The sequence below is a fragment of the Acinonyx jubatus genome, chromosome A1 (assembly GCF_027475565.1).
Source record: "Acinonyx jubatus isolate Ajub_Pintada_27869175 chromosome A1, VMU_Ajub_asm_v1.0, whole genome shotgun sequence".
Taxonomy (NCBI): Eukaryota; Metazoa; Chordata; class Mammalia; order Carnivora; family Felidae; genus Acinonyx; species Acinonyx jubatus.
Genome location: NC_069380.1, coordinates 28,338,416 through 28,362,059, shown reverse-complemented (window position 1 = coordinate 28,362,059; position 23,644 = coordinate 28,338,416). Strand labels below are relative to the sequence as shown.

General features: G+C 37.5%; 1 protein-coding gene across 1 annotated transcript in view; it reads right to left on the bottom strand.

Moving 5' to 3' along the window:
• VWA8 (von Willebrand factor A domain containing 8) overlaps positions 1-23,644 on the bottom strand; it is a 359,065-nt gene that overhangs the window by 204,572 nt on the left and 130,849 nt on the right. The window contains exons 15-19 of the mRNA XM_027064910.2: positions 22,296-22,464; positions 20,142-20,219; positions 12,374-12,489; positions 3,721-3,827; positions 553-659 (exon numbers count right to left, since the gene is read on the bottom strand). Of these exons, the coding sequence (XP_026920711.2) occupies positions 553-659; positions 3,721-3,827; positions 12,374-12,489; positions 20,142-20,219; positions 22,296-22,464 (577 nt within the window). The remainder of the gene's footprint in view (positions 1-552; positions 660-3,720; positions 3,828-12,373; positions 12,490-20,141; positions 20,220-22,295; positions 22,465-23,644) is intronic.

The following is a 23,644-nucleotide window of genomic DNA, read 5'->3' as shown; positions in this document are numbered from 1 at the left end:
AAAGCAAAGGAGAGGATGAGTATTAGTTCCTTTTGTTCTTAATTTCATGATACATTCATTTTATTTACTTGGAGTGTAGTGCATGTGCACATAGAAAACATATGATTCTCGTCACAGCAGCAACTCTTCCAATTTTCAAGTGTCTTTGGAATGAATTGAAAAGTTTACAATGCCTTAGAAAAAGATGTTCCGGGGCACTTGGGTAGCTCAGTCAATTGGGCATCCGACTTCAGCTCAGGTCATCTCATGGCTTGTGGGTTCGAGCCCTGCGTTGGGCTCTGTGCTAACAGCTCGGAGCCTGGAGCCTGCTTTGGATTTTGTGTCTCCCTCTCCCTCTCTGTCCCTACCCCACTAATGCTCTATCTGTCTCTCTCTCTCTCTCTTAAAAATAAACAAACATTAAAATTAAAAAAAAAAAGTTTCAACATCTCATTTTGCATCATGTGAATTGAACTTGGCAAATTATAAAACTAATTAAATATCAGCTTCACTGTGGAGTTGATTACCACAATGTAAGAGGTGTTATCCATAAATGCAAAGCAGTGATCTTACCTGAATGTTGTCATAGAACAGAACATCAGGCACTTTCATTCTCTCCCGGGCATTATAGATCGGTGCAGTAACAGCTCCAATCCTCAGAGATCCAGAAGCTACTTCACCTAAACATTTCCCACAGGATAGAGGATTACTCGTAGCACTGTCCTCAGAGAAACCAAGTCCAACGTGACATAATGCAATACAGCATCTTTAACATCTTGTGGGCTCATTAAGGACTTCTAAATTAACATCTAAATGAAGTAAGCTTGAAGGTGGTAATAAAACACCAAAGCTCTACATAAAATGTTTAAAATGTTGCAAAATATAATAAAACTTATTTAAAATAAAGTATGTAGCAAACAGCATATAGACACAATTACAGAAGAACTGCTCCCCCCACCAGAACTCAGTCAAGCCGCCTTCATAAGCTTCTTTTATCAGAGACTATCACATAAACAAGGCTGAATACACGTTCAAAAGCTCTGAAGTACTTTGAATATTTGGGAACCTACCCTTTGAAAAACTCCAAATGAGAACTGCCTAGAGTTTTAGTAAAAAATATTGATTAACCAACCTCCCCACCCAAGACCTCTCAAATTACTATTTTCCGGGATGGTCCAGGAGATCTGTATTTTCAAGTAAGAACCCCATGTGTCACACCGTTATTCTGTGATAATTACTATTTTATTGTCTTCTATTTGCTTTATATAGTTGGTCTGGAATAGAATATGAGCTCCTTAAAACTAAATAATAAATTTGAAGTCACAGAACACATCTCATATGTATTTCTATAGTAAAGAGATATACATGTTCACTGCCTAACATATTCCAAGGTTACCAGTCATAACATTAATAGTGGTAGTTGTTAAAGTAACATCGATGATCACAACAGAAGCCATAATTTATTGAGGACCTTCTACAGTCCAGATCTCAAACTAGAAGCTTCAATGCTTTCTCATATAATTTCATGTAATTCTCTTAACAATGAGACAAGAATTATGAGGAAGCTAAGGACATATATTAAGTAATTTGCTTAAAGCCACCCAGCTAACATGGGTAGAGCTAAAAATAGAACTAAGTATAATGTTCTTTCTGCCGAGTGGGGTACGTTTACTCCTTTGACTCCAAATAATATTCCATCCTGTGGAAATACTGGAGCAAGCGGACAGATAATTACAATGCCTAAACAACTGACCTGTCTTCTCCCTGACCCCGCCCCACTTCAAATAAGAAAACTGCTCTTTTGTGCTAAAGCATTTTGAAAGACCAGGGAGGGGGGTGGGGGGAAAGCAACATTTGTGTTTTGCAGTGCTGTGAACTATTTTGAGCTAAAAATAATGAAACTGTCACCCTGTTTAATCAAGTGCTGAGTGCCACATGTTTGCCAAAGCAAAGTAGACCTCTCTCTCCAATTGATCCTTGACATTTCCCTTTTATTTACAAGTTCTATAGAGAAGAACGATGAGCTGTCACGCTGAGAATCTATTGTTTATTTACTACCATCAGGTCTCTGAAACAGACCCAATATAAAACCGTACAGAGAAAGACCAGAATTGTGGCAGTGACTTAACTGTATACTTTTATGTTGAGATGACAAATATAATTTCAGAATCAAGTAGCATCTGATACTATCTATGGTTTAGTTTATGGAACACATCTGTTCAGTTTGGTTTTGGGCTTTAGAACAATGTAATTCACCCAACTCACGTTGGTTGTTAAAATTTGAAGCTTGAAAAGGGAAATGCGCTCAGAGAATGGTCATACTTATACTTCCTAGGAGAAAGGTGGCTAGCTGCGTCTGCTAAGAAATCTCATAGGATGGCATTATTTGGGTCCATTTGCCAAGGTCCTCAGTCTCGTAGACTCAAAACCTGATTTTGTCATGTCAACCGCCAACAAACCTAACTCCCAGGAGAATATTATTAAACACACATATCCTGATCTATACATAAATTCTGATATATAAAATAAGAATTGAAAATACTACAACACAATGAAAACTGCAACTTTCCTATGGACCACAGGGTACACTCGTTGCCATTGCAGCATATTATTCAGAGGGGGAGACCTACACGGAAAGCCAAATCCTCGTCAGAAGGTTATTTGGTGAACCTTGTCCTTCGAACAAGGAGAGTACATTAAATGAATTCTCTTCAAGAGAGATGACATCAAAGATAAATGGAACCATATGAGTCAAAAGTCTTTTAGGTTCCTTATCCCCTACGCAAGGCACAGATGGGAACTGCTGACACTGACCTGGTACCAAGACTGAACAAGAATCTACAGTCAGAACGACACGGGCTTTCTTTGGGTATGTTAAAAGGTTTAGTCAAGTAACATATGAGTCTCCAGGCCCCAGAGTTATTCCATCTCCTTGAGGTGGCTGGGCCTATCTGTGCCCAGATCCATTGGTATGTGGAGTTTATAATTTTACTCTAAAAAAGTCATCTCATTTCTTCAACACCAAATTCCTGTCTCGGTGTAGCCCCAACTATTAAAAGCATCTATTACAAAGACAGTCACAATAAGCCCTCATTAGACAGTGGTCACACAGATTTTTCATACAACAGGTAATTACCTCAAAACATAGAGAACCTTTTGTTGTGTTTTAATTGAAGAACAGGGAGCATTTATAGGAAGGGGTAAACCTCCCTAAAATTATACTTAAATGGTTATCCAGAAGAAGAGGATCATAAAAGACAATAAGGGTGGAAATGGAAAGATAAGAAGGCATGAAATGGTCCTCTGAATATTATTTTAGTCTACATCAAACTAGAACAGTTTCCCAAACATATCCTGCAGGGCACCACTGGTCCTCAAAATGTAAATGTTGTGCAAAGGAAACAGAATTCTAGATTCTACGGTGAAATACGTTTGGAAAAAAAGGTAAAACAAAATCACGTAAGTTTATTTATGGCAGGGATTCTCAGGGCCTTGAACAGGTTTGTCTCAATTGTGACTGAAGGACCAGTATCTGGTATGCATTGAAACAAAGGAAATATTCTAAGATCTAACTTGTATGTGGGTTTCAATTTTTTTTTTTTTAAAGGAAAGATTCATTTCTTCAACCCAATGCATAAAACAAAGTAGATGGAAAACAAAACCATTTTTTATTGAAATTAAAACAATAATACAAATATCTGATAATTACTATTTCACTTAAGAAACAAATTTAATACTTACACTTATAATCCTCCAATTCTGGTTCCTGATTATTATCAGCATTTATTTCTATTGCAGCATCTGCCAAGTTTTTTTCTAATGCTGACCTTGCAAGGCTTGGTAAGAACCTGGTGGATGGGGGGAAGGGGTGGGGAAGGATATAATGTAAAGTCAAAGGTTTCTGTGATTCCTAAATATCTTTTGGCACATACCCACGCAAACTCTTTCTCTCCTCCCTCTCTATCTCAATATAACCATTTATGGAGTGTCAGTCTTGCTCTGTGAAACACATGAAAAATTTTGGAATATAAATTTCAAGCACCTGTGAAGATGAAGTATGTTTGTTGAGCTCCTTTAATAAGTAAAATTTATGTGTAATTAGCAGTATTCATTTATATACAATATTTTATAGGACAAGACTTAAAATAATTTACTTCTTAAAATGGATTTAGTGTGCCTCATAAATCTTGTTTAACTGTTTAACTGGATTATCAAATTTTCTTAAAAAGATAAAATAACGCTTTAACCTGCTCCAACTGGGCAATCAGAAATTCAAATTAGTGGAAGCGGATTAATGATGTTTACTTTCTAACACAAATTACTCAATTTAGGGTTATCCAGCTTGGTCTTTCCTTCCATTTAAAAAAAAATACACCTGCTTGTCTATTCTATATGAATGTTGTCAAAATAATAATCTGGTGAGTGACAGAGGCATTCTTCATCTACAGGTAGATTGTGTGAACATCATGAGCTTGGATGATGAAAATGGAGTTTCCCAGCCACACAAATAAAGTTATATCTGGAACTTATGATCCCAAGTGAGCCCACAGAAATCATTTTTAACCCATTACCTGAGTTATACTACTATAAGCTAACCACTGTGTGCCACGATATTCCAAATAAACATACTAAGAACATAACACTTCTAATTTAGGCTTTCCATAGCTCTAAATCCTTGGTGGTGGTTCCCACAGCCTTGAGTGTGCGCTCGAATAAAAGAGATGTTGGTGTGAGTGAGAAGGCAAATGAATGAGCGTGTGAAGAACTGATAGATTTCCTGACCCTGTGATATAATCCACATATCTGACACTATCTCCCACCTACTGCATCATTTTGGTTCCAGGCTATGATAGGGGGATTTCTATAACTCTAGGTCAGTAGCTCATTGGTTCAGCATCAAGTAGGACTTACTGTTGCTCACCTCTGACCTTTCATCACCGTTCTTAGACTGTGTCCAAAACCAAGGCCTCACCTTCTCTCTCAGACCCAATAACTGGGCTTTTACCTTGTTTCCTGAGCCCTTATCTTGGCACCCATGCCCCCCTTTCCTCTCTCCTCTACACCACAAACTGGAGTCTGACCTGGTAACATTAGGCCCTGCAGCTCCATCTCCATTACTTCCTGTCAGACCATCGTGATTGACAATAACCACTTGCAAGCTGAGACTCTATCACTATCCCCCCAAACCCCTTTCATCTATACAGTCTGCTGTCGACACATTCTCCTTTGCCCCTGTACTGAAACATTTCTAGATTGCCCTCCAAAGCCCATAGAGAACTGCAAAAGGTTATGCGTGTCTCCCTTCCAATAGCAGTGGCAGGCACTGCTTGCCAATGTGATACTCTTTTCTACTGAGCTTGAACATGTTTCCGAACTGTTTTCAACCTCACACCCAGATACAACTACCAAATAATCAGAGGTAGTATGGAAGTTGAAAATATCCCACTTCTAGAACCTACATTTTAAAAGACACTGGCTCAGGGCGCCTGGATGGCTCAGTCGTTAAGTGTCAGACTCTTGGTTTCGGCTTTCATGAACTCACAGTTTGAGTTCAAGCCCTGTACCAGGCTCTGTGCTGACAGCACGGACCTGCTTGGGATTCTCTCTCCCCCCTCTTTCCCTGCCCCTCCCCCTCTTGTGCGGTCTCTGTCTCTCTCAAAATAAATAAATAAATGTAAAAAAAAAAAAGATACTGGCTCATCCCACAAATGAAGAAAATAAAGTGTGTCAGGTTGTATTAGGTCAACCTTAATTTTTTCTAGGTTTCAGTTTTTTTCTAGTTAATGGTTTCTTTTCCTATTGCTCACTGATATTTTCTACTTGCTTTTTCCTCTCCTTCTGTGGGCTTTCACAGAATAAGTGAGTGAATGAATGAAACATCACTCTTTCTGTCCTACTTCCCTATAACAAAAACAAACACATACTCTGCTGTAAAGTTTTCAAGGGTATTTATCACTATTAGGAGCACCATAATGCCTTTTTAAAATCATTATTGTCATTAGCTTCATTTACTATCAGTAAAAATAGAATTGGAAAGTCTCCAGTCTCTACGGTCTTGGTTGAACAAAAAACTAAAGAAATATTCAACCACATTCTAGGAAACAAAAACAGAGGTAGTTTCCCTAGGCTAACTGAAAGTGAGATACAATCTTTGGATTAAGGAGTAAGATAGGGTTTCTCAGGATGGTAGTATGAGAAGCTAGAGTAAGGACAGGGATGTTCCCAAATTACCAGTGCAGGAAAGAGAGGTATTACTATTAGTAGTAAGAGTGGGAGAAAAAGACTGTGGAGGTCAGGGGCTATCAGGTAGACTGTGATTTCTATTTAGAGTGTGTAATTAACTAATTGATACCTGTGATTTTAATCTTAAGTTTATAAACAGCATTTGAATATTTAAAGTAACTTATGGCTCATTCTATTTATAAAGTTAGTTCATTATCTTTGTGAGTTATTTACTTTTCTGGAAAGGTTTTGTTTGTCAATTAAGCTATCTGAAGTACTTAAAAGGAAATAGCATACATAAAATTTATCGACAAATTTCAAATATTTGAAGACAGTTAATTTAGCCAAGATATTTGGAAGATAAATGGAACCAAACATTTTTCAAAGGCCTATAAAAATAATTCATATCTGCTAGGCTTATAAGAGTAAGTTGAATAACAGAAACCGTAAAGAATATCTAGATTTTTGAAATTATACCCTTAAAACACTGAACAGCAATTGTAAAGCCAGAAATAAATCGCTAGTCTCTCCAGAAAGAAAAATAATTTTTCAGAACAACAAAAAATACACATCAGCGATAATCCTTATAATCATTTAACACTGTGTATGATTAGTTCTATCAGGCTTAATGATTTTTTAAAAATTAATTGGTTAATAATGTAAAAAGAGTGGAAATTTTATATAGATGTCATTCATTTTATGTTACAGGGAATTCTTGAAAAATATTGCCTGTAAACTGAGTTTTTGGTGACTGGGAAAATTTCCTCATTACCTCCATGTCAGAGACTGTTAATCTTCATTTCTAATTCTTATAGCTCTGCCTAAAGTTTCTATGCTAAAGGATCATTACCCCAAGATTTTCTATAAGCAGATAATGTAATGGAATACAAAATACTTGCATGGAGTAGAACCCTTGTTATAGGAACTTCTAATTAACTCTTCCACAATAAAAGAACTTTTAAAATGTAAAATACCTAATAACTTCCTAATCTTCTGAAGTTTCTTTCCTTTGGCTTCTTAGGTTTTCAACTATCCAGAAAATTAAATATACATCTAGCTCCAAGACTTGGTGTACATATTATAGGATATGAGGATAAGGCACTTAGCGAACCATTCCCTCAGATGAAGAAATGTTCCAGTCTGAACTCAACTGCCATACACAAGTAAATAAAAAAAATTTTTTTAAGTTTATTTATTTTGAGAGACAGAGAGAGAATGCAAGCATGGGAGGGGCAGAGAGAGAGGGAGAGAAAGAAAATTCCAAGCAGGCTCCATGCTTGTGAGGAGCCCAACATGGGGCTCAATCTCACAACCTGAGCCAAAATCAACAGTCAGACACTTAACTGACTGGCCACCCAGGCACCCCCAAATAAATGAAAAGTATTTTAAAAATTCAATTAACAGGATTTTTTTTAATGTTTATTTATTTTTGAGAGAGAGAGATAGACAGATCGTGAGTGAGTAAGGAGCTGAGAGAGATGGAGACACAGAATCTGAAGCAGGCTCCAGGCTCTGAGCTGTCAGCACAGAGCCTGACGCAGGGCTTGAACTCACAAGCTGTGAGATCATGACCTGAGCTGAAGTTGGACACTCAACCAACTGAGCCACCCAGGCACCCCAAAATTAACAAGATTTTTAAAAGCCAAGTTAATACTTAATAAATTTAATGTTTAACAAATTTAAAGTAGAGAATTTCTTTGGATTGTGTCTGCTAAATAATAGATTTCATTAATATAAATTATGTCAACTTTAAAAAAAAAATGTTTATTTATTTTATTTTTGAGAGACAGAGACATAGCCTGAGTGGGGGAAGGGCAGAGAGAGTGGGAGACACAGAATCTGAAGCAGGCTCCAGGCTCTGAGCTGTCAGCACAGAGCCCGATGTGGGGCTGGAACTCATGAACTATGAGATCATGACCTGAGCTAAAGTCAGATGCTTAACTGACTGAGCCACCCAGGTGCCCCGAATTATGTCAACTTTTAAAAATATTTTGGGGGGGGTGCCTGGGTGGCTCAGTCGGTTGAGCGTCCAACTTCAGCTCAGGTCATGATCTCACGGTCTGTGAGTTCAAGCCCCATATCTAGCTCTGTGCTGCCAGCTCAGAGCCTAGAGCCTGCTTCAGATTCTGTGTCTCCCTCTTTCTCTGCCCCTCCCCTGCTCATGCTCTCTCTCTCTGTCTCAAAAATAAATAAAAATATTTTAAAAAAAAATAAAAATTTTTTGCGAAACTCAATTTCTTTTCAGTGCTTCAATATGGAATGAGGTCACTAAAAAAAGGAAAAAACTTTATGTGCCCATAATTTTTTTTTCCTTCCTGCAATTGTGCTATCTTGAATAGAAGGTTAGTAAAAAAGGTTTTTGAGTTTGTAGCCTTGCTAAAGTCAACAGATAATGAATAAACAAGATAGCTGTTTTACTTTTTTGCAAAGTGTCATAGGGTGGTGACGAAGAGAGTTTTATTGTGGTCAGGTGATAACACTGGAAAAATTAGTTGACTATTTAATTCAGTAAAATATTTATGAGTGTTAAAAGTGAGTAATTTTAAGTTTTTGAATTTTTTTTAACTATGAAATATTGTAAGCATATAGAAAGTTACAGAGGATATTAAATAGTCTATTAATCTCTTTTCATCTCTGGAGGTAATTCTCACGCTGAAAGTGTTATGTATCTCTCCTGTCCACATTTTTATTTTGCTATATTAGTATGAATAAAACTATATTGCATTTTTGTCACATTTAGCATTTTTATACATGGCAACATATCCCAAATTTCCTCTTGCAAACTGCCCATTTTCTGCTTGATATTACAGACAGATCTACTTCATTTTAAGTAATGTGTACTACCTCATTATGTGAATATGTCAATTTATATATTCATTCCCTACTGATGGATAGATGGGTTGTTTCCAATTTTTCACTGTTACAAACAATGATGCAGTGAACATTCTTACATATGCCTCCTTATACATTCATTTAAGTCTTTCTCTGAGGTGATATCAAGAAAAAGAATTGCCAAATCATAGAGTATTAATATACTTAAGTATAAAGATAATGTGAGGTAACTCTAAAGTAAGGAGACTTCCATCCCAACAGCTTTAATAGAATTCCATTTTCTTCTATTGACAAAAAATGTTAATTTTTACAGGTAAAAATTATAAAAGTATGAAATGATAGCTGATTATTGTTTTAAAATCTCATTTCCCCAATTAATAATAAAGTTGAATATCTTTTCAAATATTTATTGGTCATCTGAATTAACTTCTGTGCATGTCTATTCATCCTTTGCCCATTTATGGTTGATCCTTTCATCTCATTAATTTGGATACTTTATAGTCCCTGAATACCAATCCTTTTGTGATTATAAATTTTATCAAACATCTCTTAGTTTGTGGCTCATAACTTGTAGACTGGTTTATAGGGTTTATATCATATATACATATTTTACTTTTTTGTAAGGGATAAAATGGGTATTTTTCATTTTTAACCATTTATTGATAAGTATGTCCATTCCCACACTGATTTATAATGCTACTTCTAATATATACTAACTTTCCACAAATATATGGGTCTGCTCTGGGCTCCATAGTCTATTCTAATAGTTCATTTGTCTTTCCTTGTACCAATCCCATCCTGTAATAACGAATATAGCTTCATAATGGATCTTGGTATATCTGATAAAGTACAACTCTTTAATCTTCCCCAAAACTTCCTTTGTTATTATTTCCATGATAATTTTGAGATCAGCTTGTCAAATTCTGTATAACCTTGGTGGAATATGACCAAATAATAACTATATATAAGTTTGGAGTATAATAGCTTTATAATTCTGAATCTTCCTTTCCATGAATATGGTATAGCTTCCCTTTTTATTTAAGTCTTTATGGCTTTCAATAAAGATTTATGCTTTCCTCCATAAAAGCATTACATATCATTAGATTTGTTCTTAGGTGCTCAAAGATTTCTACTATTATTTTGAATAGGATTATTTAAAAAAAAAGACTTCCTCAGTTGATTGTTAGTAGAATATAGAAAAGTCGCTGATATGGATTTATAAGTCATCTCACTAATCTCTATTTGTTCTAATGATTTATAGTTTCTCTTGACTTTGTTTTATTTTGAAAGAGAGAGAGAGAGATTGAGAGGGGGAAGTAGAGAGAGAGAGAGAGAGAGAGAGAGAGAGAGAGAGAGAGAATCCCAAGCAGGCTCCAAACTGCCAGTGTGGAGCCTAACATGGGTCTTGAACCCATGAACTATGAGATCATGACCTGAGCTGAAACTAAGAGTCGAATGCTTGACAAACTGAGCCACCCAGGTGCTCCTTTGAATTTTTATGTAGCCAATTAGATAATTTTGGGCAAATGCTCTGACTGAAAGGACAGATAGGTGACATTCTTGTTCTGTTCCTAATTCTAAAGGAAATATGTGTATTTTATCATAAATATGTTTGCTCTAAATTTGGGGTATATACCTTTTATCAGATTGAAGAATTTTCCTTCTCTTCATGGTTTACTAAGAATATTCCTGGTTTACTAAGAATTTGGTGTTTTTGCTTTGGTTTGTTTTTAGGTTTGGTTGTTAGGTTTCATCAAATCCTTTTTACTCATTTATTAAAATAATATTTTTTCTAATTTGTTAATATAATGAACTAAAAAACAGAATATTAAACTTCCTTCACATTCTTGAGATAATTCAAAATTGCTCATGATTTTATATATATATATATATATATATATATGTATACACATACATATATACGTGTATATATGTATATATGTAATTAGTTAGAATTAGTTTGTTAGCATTTCTTTTAAAACTTTTGCACCTATTCCATGATTGTGATTTGTAATTTTCCTTTCATACATTATTCTTGTCTGGTTCAGTTACCAAAATCATACTAGATTAAAAGTGAATTGCTGTTTGTCTGTTCTTTGGAATGGTCTGTAAAATGCTTTGGATTACCAGTTTTTCAAAAAATTAAAGACACTGGAAAGGAGCTTTTAGCTGGATACAGCATAGAGAGAACAAATTTAAGTTGCAATGCAGTAAGGTTACTTAAACTATAAGAAAAATTGTCCACCAAACTGAAGATTGATAGAAGGCAATTATAAATTCTCGTAAGCTGAAAATAGATTCTTTTAATTCCTTTTATATATCAAGGAATGAATGGACAATAGAACCACCATAAAAATAATTGCCAGATTATATGAAAAGAGCCTAAAAGAAAACTCTGGGCTTATTGGGTACTGTTATTAATCCTTTTTTTTATTATTATTTTAAAATAGGGGTGCCTGGTTGGCTCAGTTGGTCTTCGGCTCAGGTCATGATCTTACAGATCGTGGTTTTGAGCCCTGTGTAGGGCTCTGTGCTGACAGCTCGAAGCCTGGAGCCTGCTTTGGATTCTGTGTCTCCCTCTCTCTCCGCCCCTCCCCCACTCACATTCTGTCCCTCTCTATTTCTTGAAAATAAATAAAATGTTAAAAATTTTTAAATGTTTATTATTTATTTTGGGGGGGGCAGAGAGAAAGAGGGACAGAATCCAAAGCAGCTCCAGGCTCTGAGCTGTCAGCACAGAGCCCAATGCAGGGCTCGAACCCACAAACTGTGAGATCATGACCTGAGCCCTGAGCCAAAGTCGAATGTTTAACTGACTGAGCCACCCAGGTGCCAGTTAAAAAAAATTTTTTTAAATGATTTCATGCAAGTGTGATTTTGTAAGAAAATTCTTTAAGCCAATATTTTATAATAATTTCCAAATAGGTATAAAAGTATTATTAGTATAGACTGAAAAGACATTAGTTTTGTTAAATTAAGGCAACAGAACAGTATATCAAGCATGGAAGGTTCCAAAGCTAATTTGGGAGATGCTCAGTGTAGTGCTTAAGAACACTAGCTCAGAAGACACACAGCATTTGAATCCCAAATCCACCTTTACTTCTTCACTACTCTGACAAGAGCAAGTGACTTAGTTTTCTTATCTGTAAACTACCTCTTAAAATTGCTGTTATGTGTACGATAAAACATGTTCTAAAAACTGAACACAAGGTTGAAATAGCTACATATTCAGACAATACATTCTCCAGACCTGTGAGAACTGACTACCAATTAAACTTATGTTATCGTTTTAGCAAAGACCCAGGAGCTTGAATTCAGTGAGAAAGGGGAATACGGTTACCTGGAAAGGCAGGCTTTAGTAACTGCACTGTGAAGATTTTCATGAGGGTACTGTGACAGCCGACGAGAAATCCGCAACAGCTGTCTGGTAGATAGTGATGCTGCCAATGACTGGGCCTATCAAAAGACAAGGACAGCCTGATGACAGTCTTGTTTCTACCTGCTGAAAGTCCCTTTAGATGAGTATCAGGGCACAGCTCATTATTCCTGATGGACAAGGCCAGACTTAAAATAAATATGTACTGTTAATGAATTACAAATAAAAATAAACAAAAGCCGATTTACACTTTAAAAATCCTTAAAGAGGGGCACCTGGGTGGCTCAGTTGGTTAAGCGTCCGACTTCGGCTCAGGTCATGATCTCGCGGTCCATGGGTTTGAGCCCCGCATCGGGCTCTGTGCTGACAGCTCAGAGCCTGGAGCCTGTTTCAGATTCTGTGTCTCCCTCTTTCTCTGACCCTCCCCTGTTCATGCTCTCTCTCTGTCTCAAAAATAAATAAATGTTAAAAAAAATTTAAAAAAAATCGCTAAAGATAGGTTTTTAAAAAAAATCTATAAAAAGTGTTTATAAGTTAAATTCGACAGAAGTGTTTTCATTGAGCTAAGTGCTGTATACACACGTTTTGGGGTTTGGGGGGGAAGAGGTTGGAGGAAGAAAGATGTTACATAATACAGTTCACACCTGACTTACAAATAGCTTTTATGTGCCATGAATTATTTGTTCTTTTTTTCTCCCCCCCTGCCTACACAAAGCTGCACTGTTAAGATATCCTGAAAATGCTTAGAGCTTGAAGTAAATCGATGGTTTCTAAAAGGGAGAAAAGGAAATGTGGACAGTTCAGGTTGCTGATCACAGAGCTGTCAACCAGTGTTATCACTTGGGTGGCAGCTTGCAGTTTGAAATCCTTTCCCTACACTGTCAGAATAATTTCACTTTTAAAATTAATAGAGCTGCTAGTATAGAAATCAAGACATGTGAGTACCAATAATATTTGTTGTTGATTTTGAAATTATCTTAGTGGGCAGCATAGTATAAAGTTCTTAAGCTTTGGAATCAGACAAATCAGGCTCCCTCCCATGTATTAGCTTGGTGGGTTAGTTAACACCTTAAAGTCTTGATTTCCTTATCTTTAAAGTTGGCGATAATAATGCCTTTACCTTTAAGATTGTTAAGAGGGGTTTAATATCCAAAATCTATAAAGAGCTTATCAAGCTCAACACCCCAAAAAACAATTCAATTAAAAAATGGGCAGAAGACATGAACAGACATTTTTCCAAAGAAGACATCCAGATGGCTAACAGACAATGAGATACCACCTCACACTGGTCAGAGTGGCTAAAATTAACAACATAGGAAAACAACTCTTGCGGAGGATGTGGAGAAAGGGGAACCTTGTTACACTGTTGGTGGGAATGCAAACTGGTGCAGCCACTCTGGAAAACAGTATGGAGGTTCCTCAAAAAGTTAAAAATAGAACTACTCTATGATCCAGCAATTGAACTACCAGATATGTATGCAAAGGATAAAAAAAAATACTGATTTGAAGGGATACATGAACCCCAATGTCTGTAGCAGCATTATGAACATTAGCCAAAGTATGGAGAGAATGCAAATGTCCACTGACTGATGAATAGATAAAGAAGAGGTGGTGTTTATATTCAATGGAATATTACTCAGCCATAAAAAAGAATGAAATCTTGCCATTTGCAATGCTGTGGATGGAGCTAGAAAGTATAATGTTAAGCAAAATAAGTCAGTCAGAGAAAGACAAATACCATAGGATTTCACTTATTTGTGGAATTTAAGAAACAAAACAGATGAACATGGGGGAAAAAGACAGGCAAATCATAAAATAGATTTTTAACTATAGAGAACAAACTGAGGGTTGCTGGGAGATGGGTAGGAGGATGGGTTAAAAATGAGTAATAGATAAGTATTACAGAGGGCACTGGTTTTGATGGGCACTGGATGTTATATGTAAGCGATGAATCCCTAAATTCTACACCTGAAACTAATATTAGACTGTATGTTAACTAACTGGAATTAAAATAAAAACTTGAAAGAACAAAAAAGAAAGAAAAAGGACAAAAGAGAAAATTGTTCTGTTAGCAGAGGTCAGTCACATGGATGCTCAACAAATGTCACCAATTATTATTAAAAGTCAGCCTCTTCAAAATGAAGAAAATCTAACAGGAAGGTGATGTGACCTACACTTTAGTATGAATTTAATGTATCAGATTATTATTGGATTTAGATCAGCAGCATTAGGAAACAGCAGTTTTCACTGAAAACCAGAAGAGAGAAGAACTTTTAAAGAACAGGCCAGGGTGAAATGAGGGCACATGTGAGCCCCTAAAGGAACACAGAAGAGGACTCCAAGAAGTGAACAGAGGGCTCAGGATGGATGGAGGTAGGATGCCACAATGCCAGAGACACAGTTTATTTGCTTGTTTCAACATTTCACTTGAGGTGATTTCTGCATGTTCCAAGGAAGAACAAAAGGAAGTGATTTCTCTCCCTTGGGTACTTCACGGCTCCATGAGATGCTGTTATGCTAATACTAGAGTTATATTTCAGCTACAACTAGAGTTATATTTCAGCTTCTGGGGACTAGGTTGGGAGCAAGATCACCATTTACAATGTACCCTTTTTTCTATTAAAAAACACATTCGATGTCTCAAAGAACTCATTTGTAAGCAAACATTTGGTTCATCCTTGTTTTCAACAAATTTGCATTCTAGACATGGAGGCAATATTTAAATATAAGAAAGTAGGAATTGCAATTCAAAATAGCATATAATTTAATGCCAAAGCAAGTGAAGCACTTGACAACTGCTATAGGGGCTTAAAATTAAATTGTTCAAGTGGGCAGGAGAAAGGCTATGAACAAAGGCACGAAAGCAAAAGAAACAGAAATCGTGCAGACTGTGAGGAAACCAGCCCAGCTCTATCACAGGGTCTTGCTGGAGAACTTGCTCCTAAGTAACAAAGACCTGGGACTGACCCCTGGAGGAGTTTGGCTTTACCCCGAAAGGCAATAGGACTTCTTTTGTGCACAAAGTGGTAATATGATTTTAGAAAGATTAATCTGGCAGGAGCATGCAAAGTAAGTGAAGGACGGGGGGAACTGAGACAGGAAACAGAAAGCTCCTTCAATGATCTGTCTATAAAATGATGAGGTACTACAGTAAGGCCACTGGCAAAAAGGAGTAGAGAGAAGGAATCAACAACTATTTCAGAGAACTTGGCACCTGATGGATATGAGAAAGAAGGAAGAAGGGAGGATAAGATTATTTCAGCCAGTATGATTTAAAGTATCAGAAGCCTAATATGATTCAGCAATTCCCATTCTTAACACCTGGGTCCACAAAAATTCCTATTTTCATCATGGAAAATGTATGACTAATGACTCCAACCTGAGCATTCTCATGACAAGAGTCCCAATAAACAGTACAGTAACTTCCTAGTATACAATATTCTAATCTCATCCAAGAATGACATTGAATTCAGGCTTCACATTTCATTCCAGTGATCGGTAAGGACTTCCTAATGAATTTGAAAAACACAAGCTTTCTCAGTTGATAATACCGAAATGCTTTATGATAACATCCAGTGTCAAAAAAATCAGAACAAAGCTTTATGTTGAGCCATTTAAGTGTTGAATAAAGGGTTTGGTTATTTCTTCTCTCACATTATCAATTAGAAATTGAGAATGCACTTTAATTACAAAATTCCTAACATGTTTAACGTTTATAACATTACATTTCTAAGTGAGTTTCATCTTGCAAAAAAGAATGTGAGGATATGAGCACATTCTCTTAGTTACCATGGTTATGGAGTTTAAAAGCACACTTCAAGGGTTTTTTGTATTAGCATGATTAGTACCAGTAATTCAGCTTAAAAATATGAAGGTTCTGATCAGAAATGTTTTCAAATAAATTCTCTCTTTTTCCTCTTAAAGAATTATTTCTTTTATGAAAATTTAACATTCTCTGGGAGAGAAAACTCTAGGGACAATGTGTTAATAAATTAGTAATTAGTTGATTAGTCATTTTATTCATTCATTCATCAAACATTTATTAAGTGTCTCTTATGTGCCAGGCACCAGGCTGGGAAACGGGAATAAAAGAATGAACACTGGGGCACCTGGGTGGCTCAGTTGGTAAAGTGTCCAACTTCGGCTCAGGTCATGATCTCACAGTTTGTGGGTTCGAGCCCCGCGTCGGGCTCTGTGCTGACAGCTCAGAGCCTGGAGCCTGCTTCAGATTCTGTGTCTCCCTCTCTCTCTCTGCCTGTCCCCCCACCCCCACTCTCACTTTGCTCTATCTCTCAAAAATAAATAAATGTAATAAAAAAATTTTTAACTACACAAGGAGTTCAAACAGTCGTTGGGGAGATAAAAATAAACAGAGATAGAGCCACCACAGGTCCGTAAGAGAATCCTACGTCAAGTGTCATGAAAACAGACTGCAGACTGAAGTTACTTCTGCCTGAGGGGCTGAGAGAGACCTGACGGAACAAGGACCTGCGGGAGAGCAGACAGGGAGAAAGCACATTTTGGGCATCACCTGACGTGGAGGCATCTGGTTATGTGCTGGGCTCAGGAACCAGTAAGAAGAGGAGTGCAGGAGGCCTGAGGGTGCTTCAAGAGAGGCTCTAGAGAGCGAGGCTGAGGAGGGCAGCACACAGCCAAATGGAACTTGGCAGGCATGCATGTTGTAGCGGGTTGTCCTTCAGTCTGTAAGCGGAGAATTCAGCCCTTAACAGTTCAGGAAAGGCCACTCCAGAGATAACAAGGAAGAGTCACTCATTCATTTATTTAATAGATATTTGTTGAGCATCTACTACACAGTAGGCAAATTCCAGATGCTGGGGATACAGCGGGGACCACAACAAAAATCCCTGTCATCCTGGAACATAAATTTGAGTCAGGGAAAACAGACAATTTAAAAAAGTGAGTGAAACATATATTATGTCAAAGGGTTAAGCCTCAGGAGGAACTTGAAAGCCCAAAGAGAGCTGGGAATGAAAAGGGCGGAAAGCGTGATTCTAAATAGAGTGCTTCAGGTTGGCCTCTCTGAAGAGGTGACATCTGAGCAAATCCAAAAGGGGGAGGGGGCAAAGCTACAGTTATCTGGGGAAGAACAATCTAGCCAGAGGAAATGCTGAGTGGCAAGGGCCTTGAGGCAGACACTAGTGGGTTTAAGGAACGAGAAAGAGAATGGTATAGCTGAAAAGAACAAATAAGGAAGCAGAGTTGCAGATGAGGTCCCAGGAGTTAGTAGGGGGCCTGTGACAGCTAGAAAATGCTCCCACCCCCTATACCCCAAGATACCCACATCCTAATCCCTGGAACCTGTGAATTTTACTTTATATGGCAACGCTGACTTTGTAGACCACATTAAAGACTTTGAGATGAAGAGATTATCCTGGATTATTTGGGTGGCCCCTAAATGCAATCACCCGTATCCTCGTAAAAGGGAGGCTGCGAAAAATCTGACACAGACACACAAAAGAGAAGGTGATGTGAAGATGGAGGCAGAGGTTAAGATAACGAGGCCACAAGTCAAGGAATGTTGGTCACCAGCAGAACTGGAAGAGGCAAGGGACAGATTCTCCCCTTGAGCCCCTGAGGGAGTGTTGCTAATACCTTGATTTCACTCAGTAATATGCATTCCAAACTTTTGGCATCCGGAACACTGAGAAAATAAATTTCCAGTGTTACAAACCATTTATGGTAATTTGTTAAACAGGCACAGGAAAGTAACACAGGGTCATATTAGGAATGAATTGTTGGTGATGAGGGCAGTCAAAAGGAAATAACGATATTCCAGGAGAAAGATTATGAAACCAAATACCAGGACAATTCTGATAATAGGTAAGAGAATGGATGAGACATCATGATACTAAATTGATGAGATTTTCTTTCAGGGTAAGTGGAGATAGTGGGAAAGCAAGGACACAGATTATTAACAAAGTCGGGGGATTAAAAAAGGAAGTAGGAATAGATTTAAAGGGGAAAGACAGTTCAGTTGTATAAGATAGGTTGAATTTACAGCAATCCCAGAGTATCCCATTGAGCAGTGAAAGAAATGAACATTTATTAAGCAGCTACCACGAAAAGGATTCTTCACATACATTTTCATGTTTAATCATTACAACATCCTTATGAAGTAGATGGCACTTCCCATTTTACAGATGAGAACACCGAGATTCATAGAGTTAGTGACAGTCCTTGATCCTTCCAACATACACAGTGGTTTCCAATGTTTTAAGCATCAAGTCCCTTATTTTTATTCCCCATGTGCCCTGTGTATTTTTTAAGTAGGCTGCATGTCCAGTGTGGGGCTTGAACTCATGACCCTGAGATCAAGACCGGAGCTGAGATCAAGAGTGGGATGCTTAACCAGCTGAGCTACCCAGGTGCCCCCTGTGCCCTGTGTTTTAAAAGGTTTTGCTTACCAAGCAAAAGAATTAGTTCTCTATTTTTTGCTATTCAAATGCATGTACAGTCACCAATCGTGATTCTGATTGGCATAATATAACCAGGCTTAGGTATTAAAATTCCAGCCCAAAGCCAATAACATTTTCATTAGTCCTTTTATTCCTCTGTGGGAAAATATACAACTTGCTTTGGTCTATTTAAAATATTAACTATTGCTTGAAGACTTCAGATTAAAAACCAATAACCTTTTCATTTCACCCCCAGATAGAGCATGAATTATACCGAGTGTATTGGACTTTTGACAGGGGGGAGTTTTTGTAACAGTGCAAAAATGTTTTCAACTGTGAATGCTGAAATAAACGTTAGGCAAGAAATTTTAAAAAGGGTGGGGGAACATAATATGCCACCCCAAAGTATGCCATTTTGACATGTTTATTATTTTGAATTAAAGTTACTTAAGAAACAGTCAGTATGAGAAGGACACTCTGACCCTCCTCTGTCCCCCAAAAGCAGGAAATAAATCTCCCACCTGAAAGGCACCCTCTCTGTCCCAGGAGGGTAGAGCACATCCTTAATGCCAGAAATAGGGAACAAAGGGCTAAGATGGCAATATAAACAAACTTTGTTACTTTGTCACTAATTTACCATCCCAAGCTCAAACTTTTTGCCTTGTCAATTCTTCACAAATTTATTGTTTGTCCGAAAGGTATAAAAGCTGCCTGCTTTGGTCATTTCTTTAAGTCTAATATTTTTATAGGGCTCCCGTACATATGACATCAAATTGGGTTTTCTCCTGTTAATCTGTCTCATGTCCATTTAATCATTAGGCTGACCAAAGAACCTGGAAGGAAGGAAGGAAGGAAGGAAGGAAGGAAGGAAGGAAGGAAGGAAGGAAGGAAGGAAGGAAAGGGAAAGTTTTCTGCCCCTATACCATCCCAAGACGGAAATACAGTTAGAAACAGAGAATCAATGAGAAAAGCTAGAAGCTGAAGAGAAATATGTTGGCGTTAACATAAGAGGTCGTACTTGAAGCCAAAGGACTAGGTGAGACCACTCAGCACAGGAGACCAGGGTAGCAGAAGTGAAACCCCTAAGAACATTAAGCACTCCTCTAGAGCTACTGGTTTTTGTACGATACCAGCCACGAGTGGCTGGAGCAAATGTTCAAACCACCAAGAGAGTGAAATATATGCACAGGGCAAAGCACAGCATAAGAGATAAAAATACCAGCTTGAAAAATAGATTTTTAAGCATTAAACTCTGAGAACATAAAGCAGCAGCATGTCAACAACGAAAAATCCTATGGGAAAAAGCCCAGACTTACCGTGGGATCCTGTGTCTCTCTGAGTTTGTGTGCAAATGATAACAATCTGTCCAAAGCTTCCTGAGGTATATTTGGGACCTATTTTATGAGAGAATTGAGAAAAGAAAGAAAGAATAAGTTGGGATATCTGATCAATCAACCAGAAATTATGGCTAGTTAGCAAACAATATTAGAATTACATTTTTAGAAAGTCTCTGATGATAGGTAACATGTTTAACTCCTAGCTAAATTTGCTTATTCATTTTCTCTGGAAACACTTACACCTCTACTTTCTCTTTAACCATCAGGTAACTGAGGCGAAGCTGTCCTTCATTTACACTTCCATCACGAGGATAAAAGATGAAAGGAGTCGCTCAGTTAAAAACTGGCACAAAATGTGCCCATAAAAATACTTTTCATAATTATTTCCCTGTTTGTTAGCTTCAGCATGATTTTTTAAATTCTAATTTCAGCATTTTTTCTTACTGAAACCAAACTCCCTCATTTAATCATCATCTTGTATCTACAAAGTGACATAAGGTGGTATCCTTGTACAAAGACTGGATGCTCAAGCTGTTCATTTTTTCAAGGGCTTTTAAACCACACACCTAAGGGGTATAATCAGTTTATCAATGAACTGTGAAGAACAATCGCCCAAATAACACACACTTGTTGCCTGAACTGTAACAATTTAGCATCTGACTCTTGATTTCAGCTCAGGATATACTGTGAGATCACCACATCAGTCTCTGCACTAACACTGCAGATTCTCTCATTTTCTCTCTCTCTCTCTCAAAATAAATAAGCATTTAAAATAAATAAAAATATCACAGAGATGTTAGAACAATGACTGGTATGATGCAACCATTTCAGAAGTAAACTGCTCAGGATTCCTTTGATGATTTTTAAGTGACTGGAACTTGAAAATTCTAAGTTCTTTTCAGTATATACTTTATTTCATTTATTCTTTTAATCAATCCTGTGATATATCCCCAACTTTGGTTGAGTAATTTACCCAAGATCTGGGAGCTAATAAATAGCGGATTTGGCATTTAAAAGCAAGCTGTTTGGGGGCACCTGGGTTAAGTCGCTCATTCGGTTAAGCATCCGACTTCGGCTTAGGTCATGATCTCACAGTTTGTGAGTTCGAGCCCCACATCAGGCTCTGTGCTGACAGCTCAGAGCCTGGAGCCCGCTTCAGATTCTGGATTACATGTCTCCCTCTTCTCTGCCCCTCCCCCATTTGCACTCTGTCTCTCTCTGTCAAAAATAAATAAACATTAAAAAAGAAAAAAAACTTTAAAAGCAAGCTACTTGACTTGAAAGCCTATGCCCTTATTCACCATCATGCTCACAAGACCTAAAATTAATCAGCTCATTCTGGTCTTTCAGAGGGGATGGGTGCATTCATGTATAAAGTTAATTATTCGTGATCTAGAACAACACTGCCCAGGAGGACTTTCTATGATGATGGAAATGTTCTTTACCTATGCTGTCTGACATGGTAACCAGAAGCCCCATATAGTTATTGACCACTTGAAACATGACTGAGAAACTGAACTTTTAAAATTTCTGTAATGTGGCTAGAGCTACACTGAACAGTGAAGTTCTGGAGTTCCACAAGTGTTAAGCACAATACTTGGTTAAGGCAGACACTGAAATAATGCATTATGTATACTGCAAGCCACCAGGTAACTGGTCAGGTAAGTACAGGATATATCACAGTATCAAGGGGAACAGCATTACTTTATATATTCTAAAATCTAAGGAACTAAGATATATTTGGCCTCCCTGTATAGGAACTTAAAATGATCATCTTTGGCTGATTAGAAGAGGAAAAGGAATCCAAATCTGCCTCCATATGAGGAAAGTGGAGAGCTAGCTTACATCCATGGTTCTCAAAGTGTGTTCCCCAGATCAGCAGCATCGGCATCACCTAAGAAATGCCAAGTTCTCGTGTACCACCCCAGACCTAGACACTCAACAATCTGTATTTTATCAGACCCTCCATATGTTTCTGAAAAAATGCTGAAGTATGAGGACCGTTATATCAGGAAATGTGGGAGTAAATGGGAAGAAAAAGCCAGGAATGTCCAACTCTACTCCAGCAGGTGTCAGAGTGCCTTAAAAAAGGAACAGTTGAAGGCCACAGGCTAGAGCTAGCCTCACTCTTACCATTTCCTTAATCACTTGAACTTCTTCACTTTTGGCAAGTGGTTTCATATAATGGAAAAAGAACATGGTTAAGAATTCTGGTCCCAGCCATTGCTGTGTGGTGCTTCCAAAGACAGGGGGTTCTGCCAAGGCGATGATTCTGAAGGAGGGGTGGACAGGAAAAATAGATCTAAGGGGGGGAAAAATAAAACAAACAAACATAATCATTCATATTAGAAATTAGGTCATGGGAGCTAAAGCCTAGGCAGTGATAACCCCATCATGTTGCTGTTAATATAGTCAAAGCTATTATCCAAAGAACAAGCTTTGAAAAAAAATCAGGACATCCTAAGAACCTATTATTAACACAAAAAAGAATCACCTACTGTTAAAACATGTTGGATTATTTCCACTGATGGTCTCCATGCCTTGCACAAACCACTGTTTGGGATATGCTGTTACATGTCCAGCAAAATTTCTCCAAAGTCCCTCAGAACAAAATCCCCTCCAATTCACATTCATTACACAGCTTCCTTTTCTTTATTCAAAATCCCCTCAAAATCTCCTGTCTTGCAAGGAGCCCACTCTATGTAAATCGTAGAAAGACCAAGAAGTATGATCCAGGATGAGAAGGCTTTTTACAACACAGAAAATTTAAGCAGCACAGGGGCTGGATTAAATTTAAAATTTGCAATTGACAATAAGAATAGTCTTCAAAAAGTAGAGAAAATTCAACTTTTAGATCATTCACTCTTTTGTCATTTTTTAGGAAATACTGTGATTTTTTTAAAGTGATCTCTTTTATAAATCTCTGCTAGGGAATCTGACGATGTAAATATTCTAGGACACACAGAGGAAGAAGATAAGACTCGCCTTGGTTTATGAAATGACTTAGTATGTTTTGGAGAAGGGACTAGACACCCCTTATCATGATCTAATCATGGGGTGATATTGTCAGTTCTTATGAACTATACTCTAAACCCCAGTGGAAATACAACTTTAGAGGGTAGTATCATCCTTGTTATGTGAAAGAAGATCTGAAACTCAAACACTTGCCAAGATCTTCACAAAAACAAAAATATAGGTACATAACTGGCATTTCTCCAGAAATGGAATACTCATTGCCATTAACTGTTATAATAGAAACCAATAGTTAAGCGCTTAGGCGGCTAGAATATCAGGAGGTAGGAAATGTGTGGAGAGAATCAGATAAGTACTCTGAAGATTTCAGATAAGACCATGTCCTCCCAATAAAGCAGGTAGGTCCACGGACTCTCTGACCATGTGATCTGTATATTTAGAGGCCACTCCATGATTTGTAAACCAGGGAAAAGCAGTTTTTGGAAATGGTCATATGAGAAAGGTCTAGA